The sequence below is a fragment of the Heterodontus francisci genome, chromosome 4, assembly GCF_036365525.1.
Source record: "Heterodontus francisci isolate sHetFra1 chromosome 4, sHetFra1.hap1, whole genome shotgun sequence".
In the NCBI taxonomy this organism is placed as follows: domain Eukaryota; kingdom Metazoa; phylum Chordata; class Chondrichthyes; order Heterodontiformes; family Heterodontidae; genus Heterodontus; species Heterodontus francisci.
This window is the reverse complement of record NC_090374.1, coordinates 121469122-121496100: the sequence shown is the minus strand read 5'-3', so window position 1 is coordinate 121496100 and position 26979 is coordinate 121469122. Positions and strand designations below refer to the sequence as shown.

Below are 26979 nucleotides of genomic sequence, written 5' to 3'. Positions count from 1 at the left end.
TAACCCTTCTGTGCCATGATAAAGTACAGGTTTGTGAGTTATGTACAGCTTGCATGCTTAAAATCTACTGACTGGGCAGTGGGTAATGAATTTTAATGAAAGATCCTGAACCAAAGTCAACTTTGACAAAATGTCTAAAACTTTTCTCTTCTATCAGTCACTAGGGATGTTGTGGGAGTTATGTCGGCTTAAATAATATGCATGCTCTGACCTCGCATCGACTCAATCTTAGTCATATAGTCCATGCAGCTGTTCAATTTATTTGGCTCACCAACCTGTACTTTAAATAGCTAGTCCGATCAGGCTGCATCCACTCATAGCTTCACTAACTCTGCTACTGTGAAAGAGAAAGAAATTCAGCCATAATGTCGGATCAATCGCCTTTCGATACCAATGTCCAAACAATGACCCGTTTTGTCATGGAACAGGGAAGGAAAGCAAAAGGGACGGGGGAATTCACTCAGCTCCTAAATTCTCTGCTAACTGCAATCAAGGCCATCTCCTGTGCTGTGAGAAAAGCAGGCCTTGCCCATCTGTGAGTCCATGGTCTTTGTTAGCTCCACAGATATAGTGTGCTGCAAAGTAAACAATTGAGTGTAATTTGTTTTCTGCAAGATTGGAGAGTGGATTTTGCTTTATACATAGAAAAGAATTATTTTAACAGGTTTTCCAGAATTTCTCTATTATTCATCACACTGGAGTTTATTTAAAGTTCTCTTCAGTTTTTTTAAGTAAAATCCTTGACTATGAATTTCTAATAGGTACTATGCAATGTTCCTTCTAAACGGCGTAGCCGCACAGCAACCTGAAATTTCCTGCACAGGCGGCGTAGCTATTGACCCCTTTAAGTTACTGAGAATGTGTGGCCACGCAAAAAAGTTTAAAGGGATGCACGCTTAAACAAATAGCCTGGGCACTGCAAAGAAAATTAAATGTGCATTGGTAATATGTATGTTTCTACTGAAAGCTTTGGTCCTATTATATTAAATAGAAATTTTGAAAGTGGGCTTATTGGATAGGTACAGTCGAATCCACCCTGCTGCATCCAACAGGAGTCTAATACATAACATCAGAAGTGGAAACCTTAGTTGATTTGCCCTCCCCCTTCCTAAGGTTTTGCTGAGGCTAATTGTCGAGATATTGTGACATTTAAATGTGCAGCACTGTGAACTGTAATGCTTTTCTTCTAATTGTTTTTCAATTCTACAAGTTAACAGTGAGCCACGTCAGCAAGTTTAGTCTTTGGTCAGACAAGGATTAACTATAAACCTGAAGGCTTGAAAGTTTGTGTTATTTTTTTGTTCTTAAGGGCCTTGCAATTAGAATTGATCTACAAAGGCCTTATCATTGTAACTTTTTATAAATATTCTACACATTTAATATTGTAACAGAAAACTAGAACCAGTTTCTAATATTCTTTTAGTAAATAATTACGTCATATTGACAATGCACTTTGTTTCATTTCATCAAGTAGGTGTTGAGGATGTGTTATTTGTGTTAGTTGTAAGGCAGAGACATTAGATGATCCCACAATTTCTGAACAGTAGCCCTGGTTGTGTTATTATCTTACTTATGTGGACTAAATTTTGTACTGTGTGCGTATGCAAACAATTATCATATTGTATTACTGACTACATATATGCTGCACAAATGTGCCAATCTCTCTTCACCATCACAAACTTTTTGCCCTGACTGCTTGCCCACATACTTCCATCCTTTCCTTAGATAATAAATGTAAGGACTTCTGCACATTTTTCTATCCAAACTTGAGGCCATCTATAATGCTGGATTTGTCTCATCTGATTTCTCCTACCCAACTTTACCTTTGTTTTGCAGCTTCTCCCTCTAGCCCTCAACAAACTCATTTTCTATTAAGCCCAATGTTTACTTGCTCATAGAGTCATAGAGTCATAGAGTTATACAGCACAGAAACAGGCCCTTCGGCCCATCGTGTCTGTGCCGGCCGTCCAGCACCCAGCACACCGCAGGGGCGGCACAGTGGCGCAGTGGTTAGCACTGCAGCCTCACAGCTCCAGCGACTCGGGTTCAATTCTGGGTACTGCCTGTGTGGAGTTCGCAAGTTCTGCGTGGGTTTCCTCCGGGTGCTCCGGTTTCCTCCCACAAGCCAAAAGACTTGCAGGTTGGTAGGTAAATTGGCCATTATAAATTGCCCCTAGTATAGGTAGGTGGTAGGGAAATATAGGGACAGGTGGGGATGTGGTAGGAATATGGGATAAGTGTAGGATTAGTATAAATGGGTGGTTGATGGTCGGCACAGACTCGGTGGGCCGAAGGGCCTGTTTCAGTGCTGTATCTCTAAATCTAAACTAAACTAAACTAAACTATTCTAATCAATCACTTCCCAACACAGCTCCTGAATGCCCATCTTCACTTCTTCCCAAAGTCATAAAGTTGCCTCTATGTTTGGCATTGTCCATATCTCTTGAAAACTTTTATCATTACCATTTTCTCAAAAATTCTACCCTTGACCCCTTCATTCTCTCTATCTACTACCCTGTTTCCAATCTATCCTCTAAAATCTTTCAGTGCCTCTTAATTGCAGACTAATTCCTCCCACCAAGACCTCCAGTCTGCTTCCACTTCCACATTCTGGAGAAAGTCTGCCTACACCCCTAACTCTGTCTCACCATTGCTAAATCCTAATCTATACTTTCAACAACTCTTTTGCCACTTTGAGGACCAACTTCTCCAATGCTCTCCATCTCCACACTCAAAAATTCCAGTTTATTCTGAACTTTATGGCTCAAGACTTTTGCAAAAAATTTCTTATTCCCATCACCTCCTTGCCTGTCAAACCACCATGGCTCCATGTATCCTAGAAATTCAAATCAAAATCTTTATCCTTATCTCAAATTCATTGCCACTTTGCTCTCCTGTACCTCGATGATCCTGTCCAACAATACCTCCACACTTACATTGTACAATACATTGAGACCAAAGTATGCTCCATGATCAGTGATTTATCTTTCCGTTGCTGTGTCCCTGTCCACTGGAAATCTATGAATTTTACTAAGTATTGCCACACCCTCCATGACTTTCATAAGTTTCCTAAAAACCCTTTCTTTTGACAGTGTCGGTGTACTTTCCCCACTTTTTTCTTGCTTATTGTTCATCTTTAGGCCTTTGAGGTTTTGTTTCCCTGCAAAGAATGCGATAGAAATGTAAGTTGCTGTTGTAAGTACTGAACACCTTCCACTCTGGCAGCTGTATCTCAAAGTTGGTCTATTTGCAGAAAAAAATACAAATTCACCCTTGGTTTTAGTGTGAATTGCCATTGAAGTATGACATAGCAAAAGTGAATTTTCCATTTTAACGCACCCTCAGTGTAGTTTGTAATTTTAGCTAGTTCTGTATCAGCTAGCTTTAATTGCAGCAAATAATATATATATAGCCTGCTCTACAATTCATAATTTATACAGTACTCTCTCTGACAAAACTTTTGCTGAACTGTTACCAAAGTTTTGTCAGGTTTAGTCAAGTTTGCTAAGTTTTTGGAAATGATAAAATACTGCACAGCTGAAATCTTGGTGTTGACATTGTCTTGAATTTGCTCAGCTCCTCTGAACCTTGTTTGTAGGATATCATGTCTGTGGGAGTTTTCTTACTGTCAAAAGTTATAGTAATTTTTGCCAGGTGGTTGAAGTCAGGAATTGGGATACATGGTGGAAGTTAATTAACACATCCCTAGACCTTGTGAATCCATTTGTTCTTGGGCAATAGATACAAAACTGTCCAAATATAATTATCCTAAGACATGGAAACTATCAAAATGGTTGTCAAGTTGTTTGTAATGTGGTACAGAATGCAGAAGTGATGTGTGTAGAGTCTGAAGCACCAGCCATCGCAAAGTGCAGTTTTATTTCATCTCTAGACACTTCAAGCACTGGACCCATTATCCCAAGTAAGCTGCATCCTGACACAACTTGTTTGCTGACATCCTGCTTGCTGCTTAGTACAGATTACTTCACACGTCAACTTATCCAACTACTGAGATGTTTCCTTCCTTTTTCCTATTCTTTGTCAGTGAGGATTCCTTCCCACCCTCATTCCCCAAATGGTTCTATTTGCACTGATTCAGCTCCCTGTCATGTTAATGCACATGCACAGAGACAGACAGTAGTAATAAGAGCATTAAGAAACAAATAATAAAGGAAGAGAACAAACCCCAAACAAAATAGATAGCAGAAACGAACTGATAGGTGACAGACAAAAAAGGATAAACGGCGGAGATATGAAGCAGAGAACTTGTTTAGCCATCCAGCAGGTGGCAGCAATGCACAATGAAATTACTGATTTTTGAAGTCTGTTTTACTCCAGGGAAAAAAGTCAAAAAAGTGGAGTAAGTTTTCTTCATGTATTGCCCAATGTGATCCTGTGCTATACAAACTAGGAAGGTCCCAGCTTCAATAACTTTCTTCTGCTGAGTTAGTGGATCTCAATGGTATTGTAAAAAATGGCTTCAGTTACCTGGCCTGGGTGTCAGCCAGGGTTTCTGAGTACGATGAAAATCAACTGACTTGCTGTTAGTAAACATTTGTCTATGGATGTGGCGTGAGGACAGAATCAGGTTTGACTATGATTCCTCCCATTGTGGGCTAACCATGTGCCTTCCAAGAACAGAACCCATAATTTGTGTTGTCCTAACTGATTTCAGCCAGCTTGGCAGTAAAGGTGCTATAATTGGCCAAAGCAACCTGAGCTAGGAAGAGGAAAAATTGCCTGTCATTCCTCTCCCTGATTGTTAAATCCATTGACCCCAATTGTCACGTAGCTTACCAATGCTCATTCACTGTGCAAGACTCATATATGAAGAATGACCATTTGGGTGAGCTAGTTACTTGTGCCCATGGAGCCATTGGAGTATTAATCATTACTTACATGAGAGATGGGGATAAAACTGGGGGGGTGGTGGGGGGGCGGAATAAGTTTCCCTGGCTAAGGTGAATCTGTTGAATAGGTTTAATGAGCAACACTAAGTTACTTTCAGCGGAGTATCACTGGAGAGTTCTGGAGGAAATCCCTGTTCCCAGGTGAACTCTAACCAACAGATTTACACATAAAGCAACGTAACGACCAGACTTTGGTTACTGGGAAATGTTAGGAATGATATTTACAAAACCATTTGCAAACATTTTTAATAGATAAGTTGGTATTCATTTTCAAAATGTAAGACTTTAAAATAGATTGCATTTTAAAACTATAACGAGTAAGCCTCACTCCAAGCAATAGAAGAAGTGCTGGTATGTGCACAGATTCCAACTATAACATATTAATTTTAGGGCAATTCAGCAGTATGACATCTGCTTTAATGAAATTAACCTTCTAATGGATGAGTCAGAATATTAATTTTAAAGCCAGTCACATATTTGTTAAGTCTCCAGGTATTCTAAACTCTTCAGTTCTTATATACTCACAGAGCAATGAAAATAGGGAAACATAAATAAAATAAATAAGAGAAAACAGGTAAGAAAGAAAAAGGAATAAAATAGATTATATGCCACTAGCAGGTCTCTGATGTTGTTCACATTAACCTGGACAAAATGCTGCTTTATGCAATGTTACAACAAAAAAATTGCACTATTACAAGACCTTTAAGGTAATATAGATATAGAAAACTTTCCATAATTCATTAACTCCCACTTGCGCAGTACAGTGGTGATATCACACTGATCTCTCCATCTCCAACCTACCAAAGAAATCTCCCTAACTAAAAGCCGTATTGATTTAGTACAACAAATGTAAAAATTCTGTTATAAATCTTTAGTTACTGTTCACAAAGGTTATTTACAAACAAGTGTAGAAAACAAACAGCCAAATCCTCATGAAAGGATGAAAGCTAACTTTATGTAGGACATTCAAAACTGCATCATTAGGTCGAATAATGTGGAGACTGGTGGAAGGCTCCCAACTTCAAAACTTCTTGCCAATTAGTTTAGAGATACAGCACTGAAACAGGCCCTTCGGCCCACCGAGTCTGTGCCGACCATCAACCACCCATTTATACTAATCCTACACTAATTTCATATTCCTACCACATCCCCACCTGTCCCTATATTTCCCTACCACCTACCTACACTAGGGGCAATTGCTAATGGCCAATTTACCTATCAACCTGCAAGTCTTTGGCATGTGGGAGGAAACCGGAGCACCCGGAGGAAACCCACGCAGACACAGGGAGAACTTGCAAACTCCACACAGGCAGTACCCAGAATTGAACCCGGGTCCCTGGAGCTGTGAGGCTGCGGTGCTAACCACTGCACCACTGTTACTGAGCAAGTGGGAATTAGTGAATTGTAGTGAGTTTTCTATAATACATTAAAAGTCTTGTGATCATGCAATTTTTGTCATTATGTTGCGTAAAGCAACATATCCTCCAAGTCATTGTGGACAACAGAAAAACTCTGGAGGAGAGAATAGAGGACTATCTCATTTACAAGCATTTTGGAAAAGGAAATTTTGAATCATAAATCATTGCTGTTTAAAAGGGCTGTGTGGTCAGACTACAAAAATAGCTTTCAACTAAACGGTTAACATCTAGCGTTATGCTATATATTTAAATGGATGTTGCTCTCGATAAATGCTCAAATGTCCATCATGTATTATTTTATTCAGGTATGGAATTGCAGGAACTGTGAATGTAACTGGAGATGAAGTCAAGAAATTGGATGTCCTGTCTAATGACCTAGTCATTAATCTGCTAAAATCATCTTACAGTACTGCTATACTGGTGTCAGAGGAGAATGAAGAAGCAATAATTGTGGAGCCCGAGAGGAGGGTGAGTATATAATGAATGTGATCAGTGGGTGGCTCTATAATTGCATTCCCTGTGGGCCTTTGCTGGTTCTCTCAATGTCCATCATGATTACTTATGAACATAAATTATGAATTATAGATAAGTGGTAGTGTCTGAGGCACCGCACCAGTAATGCAAAGGTGGAAACTTAACCCTGTAATGTCCAGGGGCATGAAGTGCTGGAAAAACACAAGTCAGCATCTATAAAGTGAAAGGCAAGTCAATATTTTGGGTTTACTCTCCATTAAAACATAAATTCTAGCATCTCTCTCCTGTATAGCTCTATCTCTGAGGTATTTCCTCTTAATATACAGACCCAGGATGCAGCAGCTTTATTGTACGGGTTGCGTAACTACTCACGACAAATTAAAAAAGGATTTAAATCACATTAAACATGTAGAGGCCCTGTTGGAGATGGGCATTTTGGGGGGAAAACGTGTTTCACAAAAATATCTTGAAATTAATTCTACAATAAAGATTTAAATTGAATGGAAGAGTGACGTAATGGCTCAGTGGATATGTATATTGCCCAATGTGGTATGAGCCTCACGTTAGATCTTTGGTTTATGTTAGTTGTCTGATCTCAGGAAAGGCTACAGCAGGAGAGATGGGAGGTGGGGGTAGCCTCTAATTAGCCTCATGGTCCTCACCATTCTACATGTTTGTATTTGTTGGTCTTTAGATGTAATTACATGAATGAATTCTTAACGGCAAAAGCAGATAAATTTATCCCAAATTTCCAATGTGTTCAGGCAGCATTTTACCGAGTATGGCATCAAGGAGCCCTAGCTAAATTGGAGTCAATGGGAATCGGGGGAAAACTCCCCGCTGTTTGGAGTCGTACCTAGCACAAAGGAACATGGTTGTGGTTGTTGGAGGTCAATCATTTCAGCTCCAGGAGATCACTGCAGGAGTTCCTCAGGGTAGTGTCCTAGGCCCAAACATCTTCAGCTGCTTCATCAATGACCTTCCTTCAATCATAATGTCAGAAGTGGGATGTTCGCTGATGATTGCACAATGTTCAGCACCATTCGCGACTCCTCAGATACTGAAGCAGTCAGTGTAGAAATGCAGCAAGACCTGGACCATATCCAGGCTTGGGCTGATGGGTGGCAAGTAACATTCGCGTCACACAAGTGCCAGGCAATGACCATCTTAAACAAAATAGAATCTAACCATCTCTCCTTGACATTCAATGGCATTACAATTGCTAAATCCTCCACTATCAACATCCTGGGGTTACCATTGACCAGAAACTGAACTGGAGCAGCCATATAAATACAGTGGCTACAAGAGCAAGTCAGAGGCTAGGAATCCTGCAGTGAGTAACTCACCTCCTGACTCCCCAAAGTTTGTCCAGCATCTACAAGGCACAAGTTAGGAGTGTGATGGAATACTTTCCACTTGCCTGGATGGGTGCAGCTCCAACAATACTCAAGAAGCTCGACACCATCCAGGACAAAGCAGTCTGCTGATTGGCACACCATCCACAAACTTCACTCCCTCCACCACCGACGCACAGTGGCAGCAGTGTGTACCATCTACAAGATGCACTGCAGCAATGCACCAAGGCTCTTTAGACAGTACCTTCCGAACCCGCGACTTCTACCCCATAGAAGGAAAAGGGCAGCGGATGCATGGGAACATCACCACCTGCAAGTTCCCCTCCAAGCCACACACCATCCTGACTTGGAACTATATCGCCGTTCCTTCGCCGTCGCTGGGTCAAAATCCTGGAACTCCCTTCCTAACAGCACTGTGGGTGTACCTACCCCACAGGGACTGCAGCAATTCAAGAAGGCATCTCACCTCCACCTTCTCATGGGCAATTAGGGATGGGCAATAAATGCTGACCTGGCCAGCCATGCCCACATCCCTATAAAATGAATTTTAAAAATTAGTTTTCAGGAGGGATTGTTCATTAACACCCGAGTGAACTTCCTTCTATTATTGCAAACTGACTATCTCCCAGTAATGGTCTTGTAGCTGCATAATATTCTTTTACTTCTTTAGACATTGCTAAGAGGGAAAATTCCCGATAAATATTTAGTATATCATTATTAATTAATTATTAGTTTCATCTGTCACAAGTGTGAGGAAAAATAAAACATTACAATACAGCAATAATTTACAATTTCTGCATGGGCTGAAATGTCTCGCAAAGCACTTAACATTAGGAGAACAAAACAATGGACACCAAGCAGGAGGGAAAAGAAAATATGGAGAGGAGTGAAGAGGGGGAAACCAAGGTCATGGTTAAAGAGAAGGATTTTGAATTGTATTTACATACACATAGATATTACAGTGAGTTTAATTGATAATTGTTTCTTTGCAGGGTAAATATTTGGTCTGTTTTGATCCATTGGATGGCTCTTCTAACATAGATTGTTTGTCATCTATCGGAACTATTTTTGGCATTTACAGGAACGTAAGTGTTTTCTTTTGTTATAGGAAATTAAATCAGATTCATTAGTGATGTGCAGCTGAAATAGATCAAGTTTGTGATATAATTATAATTGGTTTTGCCTTTTTATTTTAAAATGGTATATTTTTTCTCTTTCCCCTCTGGATTAGTGTTCTAGTGGACAGTCTGTTCTCAGCCTCCACCAAAGCTACTCAGTAACTGATTGCGAAATGGCACACAGGAGTGGTCCTAATTGATTCCCTACAACCTTCTGTACCTCCTGTCCTCTGCCCAATAGCACCTCCCTGCTGTAATGGTGTTGAAGATTTGTAACACTTAGGATATAATCAGTGGGACCCATATCTGGCCACTCCGTGGTGCAGTATGTTAAAGCTTCAATGCTCTTTGCTGTGTTTCCCCCAGAGGAATTTTCCTCCTCCATTTCTCTCTCCTTATCCATCCTCTTTCAAAAGCTGGCATACAATTTCATGAGCACAGTGACCTTTCTATGAGGCTGCGTGAACACGAGAAGATTAGAGCTGACCCCCAACTATATACTCAGCAGATTTGCACACATATTGCTGACTCTGCAGAGACCAGCCAATGAATCTTTAATACAAACACCTCTGATGGCTCAAGGTTGTGTATAACTGAGAAAGACAGACCAGGAGTTTGCAGATTTAATTCCTGGTTGTATTCTTGTGACCTTCAGTCTAGTTCACTGTCAGTCTATTGATAATAGATTTATTTTTGGAAATAAATGCTGTGTAGTGCAATATGTTATAACTGCAGTTGTACCCATGTTACAAGGATTTTTTTTTAAAATGCAGTTCTGAAAGGACTAGCTAATTGAAATTCAGAGTAGAGTCACATGCTGTGTGGCGACTCATAAGGCTGCAGTACTGTATGAAAAAGACATTTTTATGAGGGGAAATTCTTTCAGGCACTGTTTGTTTCATAGTTTGACTGCTTTTTCAACTTTTGTTTGAATACATATTTAGAATTTCACCAGGCACTGTATTTTATGAAGTAAGGGATTGTAACTTACACATTTGCTGAATTCACTGAATATTTGCAGGCAAACAGCGTAGAGCTCAACCCATTGTTTAGCAAAGAGTGTCCTCGCTTTGTGCCTGGTCCACCCATTTTATTAGGTTGTGCAAAGCAGTGCGGCAATCACCCAGTGAATATCAGTGGTCCCATAAAATTATTCGACCATCAACACAAATATCAATAGCAACTAATTATTGCAGGGTCACTGATATTTGTTCACATATGGAATGGAATTCAGTCATGACAAAATATGACAGGAGATGTCAGGATGGAAATGGTTTCACTCAGCTCATATAAAATAGAGAGGCTACTGCCCTCACTACAGAGGAACAAGCAATTTTTTTCAAAGGATAAAGCACAAAAGCTGTTTGGCATAGATTTTTCTGTGAAAATTTTTTTTTAGATAAAGTAACAAACACACACAGATATATCAAGATTTGTGAATTTTGTCTATTTCACCTAGAAGGAATTTGGTGTTGTTTATATTACGATGTAATTAACTTAAACTTAACTGGAGTGATGGTGATGCTAAATTTGGTCTCATTGCTGCTGAGTTACAGAATGGAAAATCAGTCAAAGTTGCTCTTGCTGCACTATCCATTGAGTCCTGCCAGAAAGTGCTGACTCTCAGTTGGTATTTGTAAGTGACCACAAGAGGGTGCTCTCAAGCCTTATTAAAACTATAATAATAATAAAAACAAGAAATGCTGGAATCACTCAGCAGGTCTGGCAGCATCTGTGGAAAGAGAAGCAGAGTTAATGTTTCGGGTCAGTGACCCTTCATCGGAGCTGACAAATATTAGAAAAGTCACAGGTTATAAGCAAGTGAGGTGGGGGTGGGGCAAGAGATAACAAAGGAGGTCTAGATTGGACCAGGCCACATAGCTGACCAAAAGGTCACGGAGCAAAGGCAAACAATATGTTAATGGTGTGTTGAAAGACAAAGCATTAGTACAGATTAGGTGTAAATACACTGAATATTCAATATTCAGTGTATTTACACCTAATCTGTACTAATGCTTTGTCTTTCAACACACCATTAACATATTGTTTGCCTTTGCTCCGTGACCTTTTGGTCAGCTATGTGGCCTGGTCCAATCTAGACCTCCTTTGTTATCTCTTGCCCCACCCCCACCTCACTTGCTTATAACCTGTGACTTTTCTAATATTTGTCAGTTCCGATGAAGGGTCACTGACCCGAAACGTTAACTCTGCTTCTCTTTCCACAGATGCTGCCAGACCTGCTGAGTGATTCCAGCATTTCTTGTTTTTATTTCAGATTTCCAGCATCCGCAGTATTTTGCTTTTATTAAAACTATAGTTGCTTTTCAGATAAATTATGAGTAAATGCTCAGAAAGTGCTCCCAATAAGGAGCCTTGTTTGCTGGGCGTTCCACATCCCACGAATGAATTTTTAAAAAAACATCCATCATAAAATTATCCATAACATTCGTTTGTCTATATATGAAAAAATATTCGATGTTAAACATAGAGTTTGTGACTCTGTGATGGCTATTTGAATAATGTCTAGAAACTGATTCATTGATTATACAGGCACAGAAATGACTCTACGGTGACCAAAGCTAAATCAATGGTGGGACAGAGAGGTCCCAAGAGATAATAACTCTTTTTGTCAGTACACTTTTAATCAATCCTCTGGAGCTCTCATGGCCACGATGGTAAATGCACTAATAACTGAAAGGATTTGTGTATATTTGCATGTGACTACTAGTGACTGAATACATTTGGCTGGTGCTCACAACTTTGTAAATTTCTATGTGACTGAACAAGGACTGAGAATGGTAGGCGTAGGGGTAGGCGGTGGCGTAGTGGTATTATCACAGGACCAGAAACCCAGGGTATTTCTCTGGGGACATGGGTTCGAATCCCACCACAGCAGAAAGTGGAATTTTGAATTTAATTAATAAATCTGGAATTAAAAGCTAGTCTAATGAACCATTGTCGATTGTTGTAAAAACCCATCTGGTTCACTAATGTCCTGTAGGGAAGGAAATCTGCTGTCCTTACCTGGTCTGGCCTACGTGTGACTCCAGACCCACAGCAATGTGGTTAACTCTTACATGCCCTCTGAAATGGCCTAGCAAGCCACTCAGTTGTATCTAACCGCTACAAAGTCTATAAAAAAGAATGAAACCAGACGGACCACCCGGCATCGACCTAGGCACTGGAAATGACAACGGCAAACCCAGCTCTGTCGACCCTGCAAAGTCCTCCTTACTAACCTCTGGGGGCTTGTGCCAAAGTTGGGAGAGCTGTCCCACAGACTAGTCAAGCAACAGCCTGACATAGTCATACTCACGGAATCATACCTTACAGACAATGTCCCAGACACTGCCATCACCATCCCCAGGTATGTCCTGTCCCACCGGCAGGACAGACCCAGCAGAGGTGGTGGCACAGTGGTATACAGTAGGGAGCGAGTTGCCCTGGGAGTCCTCAACATCGACTCCAGACCCCATGAAGTCTCATGGCATCAGGTCAAACATGGGCAAGGTAACCTCCTACTGATTATCACGTACAGCCCTCCCTCAGCTGATGACTCAGTACTCCTCCATGTTGAACACCACTTGGAGGAAGCACTGAGAGTGGCAAGGGCACAAAGTGTACTCTGGGTGGGGGACTTCAATGTCCATCACCAAGAGTGGCTCGGTAGCACCACTACTGGCCGAGTCCTAAAGGACATAGCTGCTAGACTGGGTCTGCGGCAGTTGGTGGGGGAACCAACACGAGGGAAAAACATACTTGACCTCGTCCTCACCAATCTGCCTGCCGCAGATGCTTCTGTCCATGACAGTATTGGTAGGAGTGACCACCGCACAGTACTTGTGGAGACAAAGTCCCACCTTCTCATTGAGGAAACCGTCCATCGTGTTGTGTGGCACTATCACCGTGCTAAATGGGATAGATTTCAAACAGATCTAGCAATGCAAAACTGGGCATTCATGAGGCGCTGTGGGCCATCAGCAGCAGCAGAATTGTGCTCATCCACAATCTGTAACCTCATGGCCCGGCATATCCCCCACTCTACCATTACCATCAAGCCAGGAGACCAACCCTGGTTCAATGAAGAGTGCAGGAGGGCATGCCAGGAGCAGCACCAGGCATACCTCAAAATGAGGTGTCAACCTGGTGAAGCTACAACCCAGGACTACTTGCATGCCAAACTGCATAAGCAGCATGCGATAGACAGAGCTAAGCGATCCCATAACCAACGGATCAGATCGAAGCTCTGCAGTCCTGCTACATCCAGTCGTGAATGCTGGTGGACAATTAAATAACTAACTGGAGGAGGTGGCTCCACAAATATCCCCATCATCAATGATGGGGGAGCCCAGCACATCAGTGCGAAAGATAAGGCTGAAGCATTTGCAACAATCTTCAGCCAGAAGTGCCGAGTTGATGATCCATCTCGGCCTCCTCCTGAACTCCCCAGCATCACAGATGCCAGACTTCAGACAATTTGATTCACTCCGCGTGATATCAAGAAACAACTGAAGGCACTGGATACTGCAAAAGCTATGGGCCCTGACAATATTCCGGCAATAGTACTGAAGACCTGTGCTCCAGAACTTGCCACACCCCTAGCCAAGCTGTTCCAATACAGCGACAACACAGGCATCTACCCTGCAATGTGGAATATTTCCCAGGTATGTCCTGTACACAAAATGCAGGACAAGTCCAACCCAGCCAATTACCGCCCCATCAGTCTACTCTCAATCATCAGTAAAGTGATGGAAAGTGTCATCAGCAGTGCCATCAAGCGGCACTTGCTTAGCAATAACCTGCTCAGTGACGCTCAGTTTGGGTTCCACCAGGGCCACTCAGCTCCTGACCTCATTACAGCCTTGGTTCAAACATGAAAAAAAGAGCTGAACTCAAGAGGTGAGGTGAGAGTGACTGCCCTTGACATCCAGACAGCATTTGACCGAGTATGGCATCAAGGAGCCCTGGCAAAACTGAGGTAAATGGGAATCAGGGGGAAAACCCTCCGCTGGCTGGAGTCATACCTAGCACAAAGGAAGATGGTTGTGGTTGTTGGAGGTCAATCATTTCAGCTCCAGGACATCACTGCAGGAGTACCTCAGGGTAGTGTCCCAGGCCCACCATCTTCAGCTGCTTCATCAATGACCTTCAATCATAAGGTCAGAAGTGGGGATATTCACTGATGATTGCGCAATGTTCAGGACCATTCGTGACTCCTCAGATACTGAAGCAGTCCATATAGAAATGCAGCAAGACCTGGACAATATCCAGGCTTGGGCTGATAAGTGGCAAGTAACATTCGTGCCATGCAAGTGCCAGGCAATGACCATCTCCAACAAGAGAGAATCTAACCATCTCCTCTTGACATTCAATGGCATTACCATCACTGAATCCCTCACTATCAACATCCTAGGGGCTACCATTGACCAGAAACTGAACTGGAGTAGCCATATAAATACCATGGCTACAAGAGCAGGTCAGAGGCTAGGAATCCTAAGGTGAGTAACTCACCTCCTGACTCCCCAAAGCCTGTCCACCATCTACAAGGCACAAGTCAGGAGTGTAATGGAATACTCTCCACTTGCCTGGATGGGTGCAGCTCCAACAACACTCAAGAAGCTAGACACCATCCAGGACAAAGCAGCCCGCTTGATTGGCACACCATCTACAAACATTCACTCCCTCCAACATCGACACACAGTAGCAGCAGTGTGTACCATCTACAAGATGCACTGCAGCAATGCACCAAGGCTACTCAGACAGCACCTTCCAAACCTGCGACCTCTACCAACTAGAAGGACAAGGGCAGCAAATACATGGGAACACCACCACCTGCAAGTTCCCCTCCAACTCACACACCATCCTGACTTGGAACTATATCGCCATTCCTTCACTGTCGCTGGGTCAAAATCCTGGAACTCCCTTCCTAACAGCACTGTGGGTCTACCTACCCCAAATGGACTGCAGCGGTTCAAGAAGGCATCTCATCACCACCTTCTCAAGGGCAATTAGGGATGGGCAATAAATTCTGGCAAAGCCAGTGATGCCCAAATCCCATGAATGAATAAGAAAAAAGAGGCATCCTTACACAAGAGCCTAAGGACAGTAATATCAATTATTAATTTACAACTAGTGAAATGTATCCAGTGGTTCAATAACCAAAGCAGGAATTTCAAAAATCACTAAAATCCACTCTAAGAAACTGTAATAATATCCAAGGTTTAAGTGAAATAACTGCTACAAGTAGATATATCACATAGTTTATCTGAAAAGGATCAGTCCAGGACTTCAGCTCTAACCAGATATGTTTCTTTACACAACACGTTCTCTCTCTAGCTTTGTTCTCTACCTTTTTTAAGCTGCTGTCAGATGCTGGATACAGTTCAATAGGCAGCAGTGACCCTTCGCTATCTTGCACAAATGGTCATGCCTAATGTGTGAACTGAGACAGTGGGCATTTGACTAGTCTGAAAAAGAATGAAAGAACTTGCAGTTGCATAGCACCTCCCACAGCCTCAGGACATCCAAAAAGCCTTTACAGCCAGTGAAGTACTTTTGAAGTGTCGTCACTGTTATAAAGTAGGAAATGTGGCAGCCAATTTGCAGACAGCAAACTCTCACAAGTAGCAATCTGACACTGACCAGATTAGTTTTTGGGTCAAAAACAAAAAGTGCTGGAAATACTCAGCAGGTCTGGCAGCATCTGTGGAGAGAGAAGCAAAGTTAACATTTCAGGTCTGTGATCTTTCATCAGAACTGGCAAAGGTGAGAAAAGAATTAGGTTATAAGCAAGTGAAGGGGAGGGGAGTGGGGTGAGAACAAAGGGGAAGGTGTTTGATAGGGCAGAGGGTGATTAAATAACAAAGCTGTCCTGGAACAAAGGCAAAGAGTGTGTTAATGCTTGTGGTGAAAGACAAAGCATTAGTCCAGAGAGACTGTTAATAGTGAAATGATGAGCAGCAACATGAAAAGCAGGCACATGGTTAAAAAATAAAATATTTTTAAAAAGGCCAGTTTTTGAGAGTTTCATGGGGGCACACGGGATACACGCACTGTCTGGGGCAGACCAGGTGAAAGGAGATGGGTACAGAGTGGGAAGCCAGTCATGGCTACTCCAGGGAATCAGTTCGGAGGCATAAAAGTTTCAATTGCACAGAGAGGGATTCGGCCATTGGGAGACAGGTACCCTTGGCACTGCACAAGTGACAGGGAGACTGGGCAGTAAGTGCATGGGCAGTGCACCTCCTGGCATCATAGGGGTAGACGAGCAGGGGGTAAAGCAGCCAAAGGCAACTGGACAATCAACTGAGCAACAGGAAGGCAGCAGTTGGCAATGGGGGCACGACTCTCAGATTTTGGGCCCAGTGGCGATAAGGAGCAGCACCCTCCGGGCATCAGGAGGGCAGAGTAGAGGGTTGAGGGCAGGAAGGACATGGAGGCCATACCCTCCACATAGGATTCACCACCAAATTTGGAGCTACCGGGGGACAACTGAGACTCAGTGCCGCAGGAGACTGCGCCTCTCAGGCAGATGGTCACAGACATCCGTGCGCTTGTCACCGAAGACATCACATCTCGCAGCACCGGTCGCCATGCCCTGCCAGTAGCTGTCAAAGTCACTGTGGCCTTGAACTTCTTCGCCTCTCACTCCTTCCAAGGATTGGCTGCAGATCTTGGTGGCATTTCGTTAACAGCAGCAGACCACTCTGTCTTGCAGGTCACTGATGCCCTTTTTGCGAGAGCTGTACAATACATTCATTTCACAACAGGTGAGGCCTTGCAGGGACAGAGGGTATTGCGTTTCGTCACCATCGTGGATTCCCCCAGGTGCAGGGCATCATCGATTGCTCCCATGTGGCCATCAGGGCACCAAGTGACCACCCAGTGAGATTCATCAACAAGAAGGGCTTCCACTCTTTCAACATTCAGCTGGTCTGCAACCACAAGAGCATCTTCCAGTTGTGTACTCGCTTTACTGGCAGCTGCCATGACTCCTTCATCCTCCGGAAGTCCGGGCTGCCCCAGATATTCACTCCAACCCCCAAAATCCTTGGATGGGTCCTCGGGGTCAAAGGATATCCCTTGAACAGATGGCTACTCACTCCTGTACCAAAACCTCAGTCAGAAGCACAGAGGCAATACAACCGAAGCCATCTGCTCACAAGCACCATCATTGAGCAGGCGATCAGGTAACTGAAGATGCAGTTCTAGTGCCTGGATCGTTTGGGTGGCACCCTGCAATGATCTTGGTTATTGTGGTGGTCTGCTGTGCTCTTCATAATGTGGCACTTTAGAGAGGAGTGGGCCTTGAGGATGGTGAGGCCTTGGAATGGCATTGCTCATTGGAGGAAGAAGAGGAGCAGGGGGTGAGAGAGGAGGAAGAACTGGAGGCAAACGGGGATGATGCTGCACACTGAGGTGTTATGGCTGCCCAAGGAAGTGGCTGGCCACAGCACGGGGCAAGAAAGTTTCACCAGAATGCCATGAACGTCAGAGATCATTTGATTCAGAAACATTTTAACTGAATCCACCTGACCCAGGATGAAGGGCATGGGATGCAATGGTCTCTAAGATGACTGAGATGACACAGACATTGAAGACGAAGGCTGGAGCATCTAAACTCATACCACCAGTGAAGGATGCACATGTGCCCTGGGCCTCTACCCTCTCCTTGATCTCCTTCACCACCTCTTATCACTTTTCCTGTCGCACCGCCAATAAAAAGAGACTCAGAGTTGTATCTTGAATTGTTATTATTTATAAAATGATAACAAAGGGAAAAGGTGCGCATAGACAGTATGAAGACACCCCAGTGATCCACTTAGTGCGTCGTGCAACGCAGTGGCCTCCGTGCATGGCCACTGCTATGCGATGCTCTCCTTGTGACCTCAGAGGAGTGGAGGCAGCCTTCTCACTGGTCTCTGCCTACAGATGAGATGCATGTGGCAGTGGTCCTCATTATGTAGGTACCCGTCGGGGCATCTCCAGAGGCTGCTGCGTCTGCATCATTGCAGGGGCAGCCTCCATCACTTGGCCCTGTCAGTGAAGACGAGGAGACCAAGGATGATGAAGGCACCCCTGGAGGAGTGACACTATCATCCTCCCTGGTGACATACTCAGCTGGTGCTCTGGACGGCTGGAGGGGGACACTAGCTGGGGCACAGCTGGCATCAACTCCAGACATCTCTGTGCCACCAGCGCCTCTAACTTCTCCAGAATACACAGTGTGGCACGCATCCTGTGTATGCCAGTGTGCTGCTCCTGCACCCACCCAGAGTGATGCCGCATAAGGCTCACCATGAGGTCGGATGCTCTCTCAAAGGAGAAGCTCATGTGCTCATAGCCCTGAGCCATTGTTGCACAAATGAGCTGGATGGACTCCTCTATTCCCAGCTAATGACCTTGCCCTGCCTTAGGGAACTCTGACGTGTGGGGGCCTGTCTGCTGTTGCTGTTCCAGGTAGGGTTTTCTTTCTTGTGACTCCTGAGACCCTACATCTGTGTCAACCTGAGCAGGGCTGTGTCTATCCTCCCTCCTCCAAGAGGAACTGCCCACAGCTGCCTCTGCCCCTGGCGCCTCCTACACACTTGTGCCATGCGCCTCACCCAGTCTCACCCTATCTAAATGCGTGCCAGGACCCACTAAGGTATCTGCACTGGTGGATGATGCACTTGTCAGCTGTGACGGTGCTTCCTCAGTTTTGGAAGCTTCCTCGGGGCCGCAGAGGGAGAAGCAGAGGGTGTCCTTGGGTAGACACCTGCACCTGTGGGAGACACAAGAAGAGATCAGGAGAACCAGCCTAGGAGAGCAGAAGCCGAGGTTACCCAATACAGTTCAGCGCTCGGCACACGCTACCAGACGGGGTGGAGGTCACTGCACCACACTATTGAGCACTTCACCCTCTGTAATCACCATCTGTACCATGGGTTTCCATCTCGCCAGGCTCAACTTCAATCTCGTCCAAAATCCTGGCTATCTCCATTGTTCTTTCCTCCATTGGCATTATCATTTGGTAGGATAGAACCCCACTGTCCATCAGCATCCTTCCCTGGGCATTATGTGCCCATTTTTCCTGCAAGAACAAAAGAGAGCAAGATAAGGCACTGATGTCCTATATGGCCCAATGGTATCTGCCCCTATCCATTTGATGCTGCATGTCCCAGTGCTGATGGGTCCTCAGCAGTGCTATGACTTTGATCCATTCTGTGTGGTCATTATGTGCCCTGGGCACACACCCTTCCCATGTTCAGGGGCAGCATGCGCCCAGAGGGTACTCAGGTGCAGTGTCTGCTGGAAGGTGCAAGCTCTGAGACCTGTCCTGAGGGTTGGGCATTACACTGACCTTGACAGAGCATATGAGGTTGTTGAACCTTTTATGGCATTTTCTAGTTACACTTCTGCCATTGACGCTGGCAGCAATCTGAACCCAGGCCTGTTTAATTTGGATGGATGGCCTCCTCCTGCTACCCTCAGGGAACAGGATCTCCCTCCTCTCCCGCACAGCCGCAAGCATCACCTCCAGATTGTTATCTGAGAAACAGGGGGGTGGTAGCTCTGCCCCAGGTGCCAGGCCACTGGCTTTCCAATGCCATGCCATCTTTGCACATTTCAGTCCACTCCAAGCCTCACAGAAACTCTTCGGCTTGCTTCCTCCAGATTTAAATGGCAGCCTCCAGTCCTGTCCCTGTAGCCTCTAATTGGCCACCAAACCTGACTCCAATTCAATTAACAGGATGCCCCTGCGAAAATCATGACTTTAATCTACTTACCCCCCCAGAGATGAGTTCGGGCTCGTGAAGCAGTCCTGACTTCCATTTCCCATCTCCAACGCAAAAATTCAGCCCCAAATGTTGCACAAGTTCTGGAAGCCTAGCTGAGACCACCTGACAAATTGGGGATCAGACTTGAGACTTTCGGCTATTATACTAGGTAATGATTTTACTCACTAATCCATCGGGGAAACTTGAGTTGTAATTTGATCATTAAGGTTTGTTCTGAGTAGTCTATCCATAACCACAATGGGCTTACTGCCCTTTCTGCTTGCCTACCTCAAACACCCTCTATAAAAACAAAGGTGACCGCAGTGACTGCAACAACTACCGTGGAATCTTCCTGCTCAGCATAGTGGGGAAAGTCTTTGCTCGAGTCGCTCTAAACAGGCTCCAGAAGCTGGCCGAGCGCGTCTACCCTGAGGCACAGTGTGGCTTCCATGCAGAGAGATCGACCATTGACATGCTGTTCTCCCTTCGTCAGATACAGGAGAAATGCCGCGAACAACAGATGCCCCTCTACATTGCTTTCATTGATCTCACCAAAGCCTTTGACCTCGTCAGCAGACGTGGTCTCTTCAGACTACTAGAAAAGATTGGATGTCCACCAAAGCTACTAAGTATCATCACCTCATTCCATGACAATATGAAAGGCAAAATTCAACATGGCGGCACCTCATCAGACCCCTTTCCTATCCTGAGTGGCGTGAAACAGGGCTGTTTCTCGCACCCACACTTTTTGGGATTTTCTTCTCCCTGCTGCTTTCACATGCGTTCAAGTCTTCAGAAGAAGGAATTTTCCTCCACACAAGATCAGGGGGCAGGTTGTTCAACCTTGCCCATCTAAGAGCGAAGTCCAAAGTACGGAAATTCCTCATCAGGGAACTTCTCTTTGCTGACGATGCTGCTTTAACATCTCACACTGAAGAGTGCCTGCGGAGTCTCATCGACAGGTTTGCGGCTGCCTGCAAGGAATTTGGCCTAACCATCAGTCTCAAGAAAACGAACATCATGGGGCAGGACGTCAGAAATGCTCCATCCATCAATATTGGCGACCACGCTCTGGAAGTGGTTCATGAATTCACCTACCTAGGCTCAACTATCACCAGTAACCTGTCTCTAGATGCAGAAATCAACAAGCGCATGGGAAAGGCTTCCACTGTTATGTCCAGACTGGCCAAGAGAGTGTGGGAAAATGGCGCACTGACACGGAACACAAAAGTCCAAGTGTATCAAGCCTGTGTCCTCAGTACCTTGCTCTATGGCAGCGAGGCCTGGACAACGTATGTCAGCCAAGAGCGACATCTCAATTCATTCCATCTTCGCTGCCTCCGGAGAATACTTGGCATCAGGTGGCAGGACCGTGTCTCCAACACAGAAGTCCTTGAGGCGGCCAACATCCCCAGCTTATACACACTACTGAGTCAGCGGCGCTTGAGATGGCTTGGCCATGTGAGCCGCGTGGAAGATGGCAGGATCCCCAAAGACACATTGTACAGCGAGCTCGCCACTGGTATCAGACCCACCGGCCGTCCATGTCTCTGCTTCAAAGACGTCTGCAAGCGCGACATGAAGTCCTGTGACATTGATCACAAGTCGTGGGAGTCAGTTGCCAGTGTTCGCCAGAGCTGGCGGGCAGCCATAAAGGCGGGGCTAAAGTGTGGCGAGTCGAAGAGACGTAGCAGTTGGCAGGAAAAAAGACAAAAGCGCAAGGGGAGAGCCAACTGTGTAACAGCCCCGACAAACAAATTTTTCTGCAGCACCTGTGGAAGAGCCTGTCACTCTAGAATTGGCCTTTTTAGCCTCTCCAGGCGCTGCTCCACACACCACTGACCATCTCCAGGCACTTACCCATTGTCTCTCGAGACAAGGAGGCCAAAGAAGAAGACCTCAAACACCCCTACTGAAAAAATAACATGAGCAAAACTCACTCACAATAAGGCAAACTGAGACATTATTAAAAGAGTTAGGAGAGGTTTGACACACAAGTTTTATTTTTCACATGTTTTTATTTGTTTTGATCGGATTGAATAAAGCCCTCTTGTGTTCTAGGCCTCTCAGTATTTGAACAAAAGTCAGCCCTGTTCTTTATAATTAGGTTTAAGAAAAGCACTGTAGTTTTTTTTATACAAGCAGAAAATCCATTTAATCAGAAGATGCTTTCTCAGTGTTCTGCCTTCCTTCCCCCCTTCCTCTACATTATAAATGCACCAGCAGGTGTGCGACTAATCTATGTAGACCAGGAGGGTCCACAGACTGTGCTGAGTTCATTTATTTTTATACTGTTGCACTGTTGTGTTAGTGCCACCATTTCAAGAATCATGGGTCTCATGTAGTTGGTATCAATCCAAAAATAAAGAGTTTTTTAATTGGACCGTGCCAGCAGCTGACCTCAGCAATTCCAGTTTTTGAGTAATCTGACTGTGGCAAGTATCCTGTGGTCATATACCTTTGAGCAGGCAAATTCAGCAATCTTCCCAGGAATATGGCATGGTAAATTGCATTTTCTAGCTCTGCCACTGCTATCTAGACATTTCAGAGACTGACCCTGACAGTCTTTCCACTTTGACCTCTTTTGCTGCAACTCCTGAAACATCTTCAAATGGGGCAGCATTCCTCTGAGCTCTGTCCCTGCATTGCTCACGGGATGAATTTCTGATTTGCTGCTCCACTGGGCACCTCCACTTAAGCTGTCCTGCAGGAGCTGCTGCTTCACTAGATATCCTGACTGCTTTCCCCCCACTCAATCACTGAACTCCCTGTACCTGGGGTTATTGTATGGGGAACACATGTCAATTATGTTAATAACATGTCTTCATGCACTCACGCAACATCAACTTTCTGGATAGTGTGCTGAGGCCTTCAATATCTATCCAGATATTTTTCTCTATTATATGTAACTTTTTATTTCTTCTTGTGATATTTTTACCCTTAACCATGGTAAGTATGGAGTAAACTACTGCAAGGAAGGGAAAGGCAGCCACTGTACAGGAATGGACTGATAATGGCAATCATTTTGATAAGCAATGGGATTTAGGTTTTAAGTTATCACACCTGTGGTCCCTAATGATTTCTAAGAGTGAGTTGGGTCTATATCTAATTCACTATCTGTAAAATGTAAAATTAAAAGTGAAGGGATTCAGTGGTTTTTACTTCCTGGTTTTCTGTTTGTGAGAATACTTCAATGTGATTGGCTGCTTACCCTCCTTGATAACCTTGTTGCTGCTTGATGCCTGGAGATCCCTTTTTCTTGGTGCCCAATTCAAACTGATGTCAGAAAAGGTGAAATCCATTCCATAGAGATCATTAGATCTTTGTGGTCATCTTTCTTTGATTGTTTCACTGCTGACTTTGAAACCCAGTCCAATATCTGCATGGTCATATGTATTCAAGAAGCAGCCACAATGACTCATCAAATTTCTCTGGTGAGCAGCTAAACATTAAAAACTGGAAAAGTATTTGGTTCAATCCCAGGGCTGTGCTGAGTTAGTTGATTTTACTAATATAGGCCTCAGGATCTCTTGTTTTGAGAGGGGGGAAAATCATCCAGGGTTCCTGCACACAATGACTATCTAAAAACTCCTACTTTAAAGTGCATTTCTGTGAATGTTGGTGGGAACAGGATTGGGCTTCAAATGATACAATTCAGAGAATCTCTGAGGAAATTTGGAGAATTGCCCCAAATTTCCTCTGTTAAATCAGCATGAAAACACAACAGACTTGGTAAGCAGAAACTGAAGTTGGAGCAAACTTGATTATTCTGGGTCTCTGTTCATTTTCACCTATCAAAATTTCTATTTATTATGGGGGTAGTCGCATCATATGCCTCTCCACATTTGGCCAGGCATAGGATAACAATATGCAAGTGAAGGAAATACATCACCCGCCCTAGCAACGATGGGCAGAATAGATGTTTATTTGTCCATAGTTACCACTGTTGCTCTTGAGAGGTATTTCAAATTTTGAAGACTTTTTCCCTACACCAGTTGATTATAAAGTGATTAATTGCACAACAGACCCTGGTCTATTGAAAAACAACAAACTTAATAAAAATATTCAGTTGGACAATGCACACTTGCACTGTGGAAAAACACCAGTGAGTTTTCTACTCCCCCGAGATTGGTGTCCCTGCCGGACCATCAATGGCACAGATACCTGTCTGAAATATTTAAATGGCCCTGATCCCCTGAAAGTGAGACATGGTCAAGGAGTAACTTGTGGGTGGATGAATATCCCATCTGCTGACAATGGAGCAGAAATGTAGGAAAGTTAAGGCCAGAAATTTAGGTCAGAATTCTGAATCTTTTATTAATACACTAGTTGGCAATTTTGTTATTGCATCAATATTAAGACAAAAATAATCTTAACGTGACACAGGCAGATGATTCTTGTGTAAGAATTATTAGTCATATTTACTTAGTCACTGCACCTCGCCCTTATTTTCTCGGGTTTCTGGAAGAGTGATCACTTAGTTTCAATAGATTCCATTGTAACTGACCATTTATTTTGCTTTGGCAGGATTCTGCAGAGCAGTGCACTGAGAAAGATGCTCTTCAGCCTGGGCGAAACATGGTGGCTGCTGGATACGCACTCTATGGCAGTGCTACCCTAGTCGCGCTCTCCACAGGGCAAGGTGTCAACTTCTTCATGTTGGACCCAGTATGTAGCTGATGGTACCCATAGAACTATCACCATTTGTGACCTAATGCACTACCTGCAAGTATTTGTGTCAGTAGAATGATCCAAAATGAAATATTGCACAATAGTCGTCTTTGCATTATTCTGAGAATGGGAGTTGGTGGAAAATATATATGAATGTATGTGAATTTATGAAGTTAGAGCTTCAGTTCAGATCGTCACAAAACTCTAACAGCAAATTCAGTAAAAGAAAACAGCAATTTTCTAGGATGGGGTGGGGCAAACGTGGCCACTGGAAGCATGAAATAAAACTTGGACCTGAAGTTATTCATAAAACAAATAATTGAAGCAGAACCAACAAAATAAGACATCCTTGGTTAAAGCAAGAATGTTTTTCTGTGTCACTCTCTTTGCACTCTGATATGCTGCCCTTGCTGGTTCTCCCATCATGCACTTTCTGCGGCCAAAAGGACGGCCTGCATTGCTCTTGCCCAGCCACCAGGAGGTGCACAAGAAAGTACTAGGAAACCTCCAGCTGATTTTCTCTCCTCTCTCTGGATGGAGGTGGGCATGAGACTGGATGTAAGCTATCTCCTCCCCACACAATTGACTGAAACTGGGAGCACATTAGCATAGGGATCAAACTTGTGCTTGTTGAGGGATACACTGCCATTATGCATTATGCTTCCTTCTTTGTCTTTCTTAAGTGTATTAGGATGAACCAAAACCCTTACTGCCTATTCATTTGGCATTATTTCAAAACTACTTACAGCATGTTTCTATTGAAACAGAATATGGGGTGATTTAACTTTTGACCCGCCGGGAGTGGTGATCGGTGGGGAGGGGGTGCCTAGTAGTGTGTGGAAACCCAAAAGTCAGGGTTTCTCCACATGCTGTGGAGTTTTGAGAGTGTGAGTCTGGCATCACTGACAGATTCTTTGCCCAGAAGTTAACCTCAGAGTTCAGTCCATTTAAAATGGTGCATAAATATGAGTCATGCAGCCTCATTATAATAGTTAAATTGCCAGCCTGCACCCCACCCCCTGCCACCAGCCTCTGTTAAAACTGGAAGTGGTTGGGTTGGGGTCAGGATTCAGATTTCTAACACTTTAACCTCCCACCTAATCCAAACCTGCCCATTTTTGGAGTTAAAATTTCCTCATAGGTGCCCCTCTTCCCTGCACCTCTCCCACCCACCACCCCCTTGGGCAAATAGACATCCAAAACTCACTGTGGACACTCAAACATGAATAATGACCATATGACCAGAAGATGCCAGGTACCCAGGGAATGGTACCACAACAAGAAGTCAACACCTTTGGGAAAGGAACAGGAAAATGGGAGATAAAGAGAACTGAAACTTAATAAACATACCCAGTTGCTTCTACACTTGGCTCTCTACATTTGTGGTTTTCTTTGTCCGCCTTAGGTGAACATACACAGAGGCATTCTGACATCACCCACCCATCGTCTCCTATTGCTATCACATATCCTTACAAACCAAATTCTAAAAATAAAGTTATTAAAATATATAAAATTAATTCAAATAATTATCATTTGCTGAGGTTCAATTGATAATTAGTTCTGTTAATTGTAAAATTAATTTAAAGTAAATGTGTTTCAGATTAATTGGTTATTTAAACCCAAATTAACAACTATAATTCTCTTCCTTTATTTAGGCTGTGGGTGAATTTATTCTTGTGGAAAGGAATGTGAAAATAAAGAAGAAGGGAAGTATATACAGTCTGAATGAGGGTTATGCCAAATACTTTGATCCTGCACTCACAGAATATATCCAGAAGAAAAAATTCCCTGAGGTATGAATTTTAATATATTAAAGGGAAGCTTCAGTAATTTTATCAAAATTCAAAGCTAATAGGTTCAAATCAATTAAGTCTGACAAGTGATTTGCATTAACAGTCACTGCCCTGGCCAAAGGATGTGTCTGGCAAGTTTGAAAACGACTCCACTCATTCCTGGTTTTTCAACTTTGTGTGACTTTGTGCTCATTGAAATGAGGGCTATTAATGTTGAGGAATGGACCATCTTCCATTTCAGGCACAAAGCACTCTTGAGTCAGTTATAACATGGCTGGATTCAGAGGTTCCTTTTACTCTGAAAGAAAAGAACCAAAGGTTGACTTTCATCTTTAGTGCTCCCAATACAGCTTGGCACATCAGGAATGCATATTGGGAATGTGAGTACACATGGATAAAAAATCTCAATATATGCTGCCAGTGTACAAAAGCACTATGTTGGGAGAGCTAAGGGGAAAATGTATCCCCCTAGTGCCAAAT

The 26979-nt window shown here is 43.7% G+C and overlaps 1 protein-coding gene across 2 annotated transcripts in view; it reads left to right on the top strand.

Moving 5' to 3' along the window:
- Positions 1-299: 299 nt before the first annotated feature.
- LOC137368709 (fructose-1,6-bisphosphatase isozyme 2-like) overlaps positions 300-26979 on the top strand; it is a 58032-nt gene continuing 31352 nt past the window's right edge. Inside the window, exons 1-5 of one of the 2 annotated variants that reach the window (XM_068028879.1) lie at positions 300-535; positions 6634-6796; positions 9150-9242; positions 24563-24703; positions 26362-26499. In XM_068028879.1, coding sequence (XP_067884980.1) covers positions 366-535; positions 6634-6796; positions 9150-9242; positions 24563-24703; positions 26362-26499 — 705 coding nt within the window. In that variant the 5' untranslated portion in view covers positions 300-365. The remainder of the gene's footprint in view (positions 536-6633; positions 6797-9149; positions 9243-24562; positions 24704-26361; positions 26500-26979) is intronic. The other variant, XM_068028880.1, reaches the window with a different exon arrangement.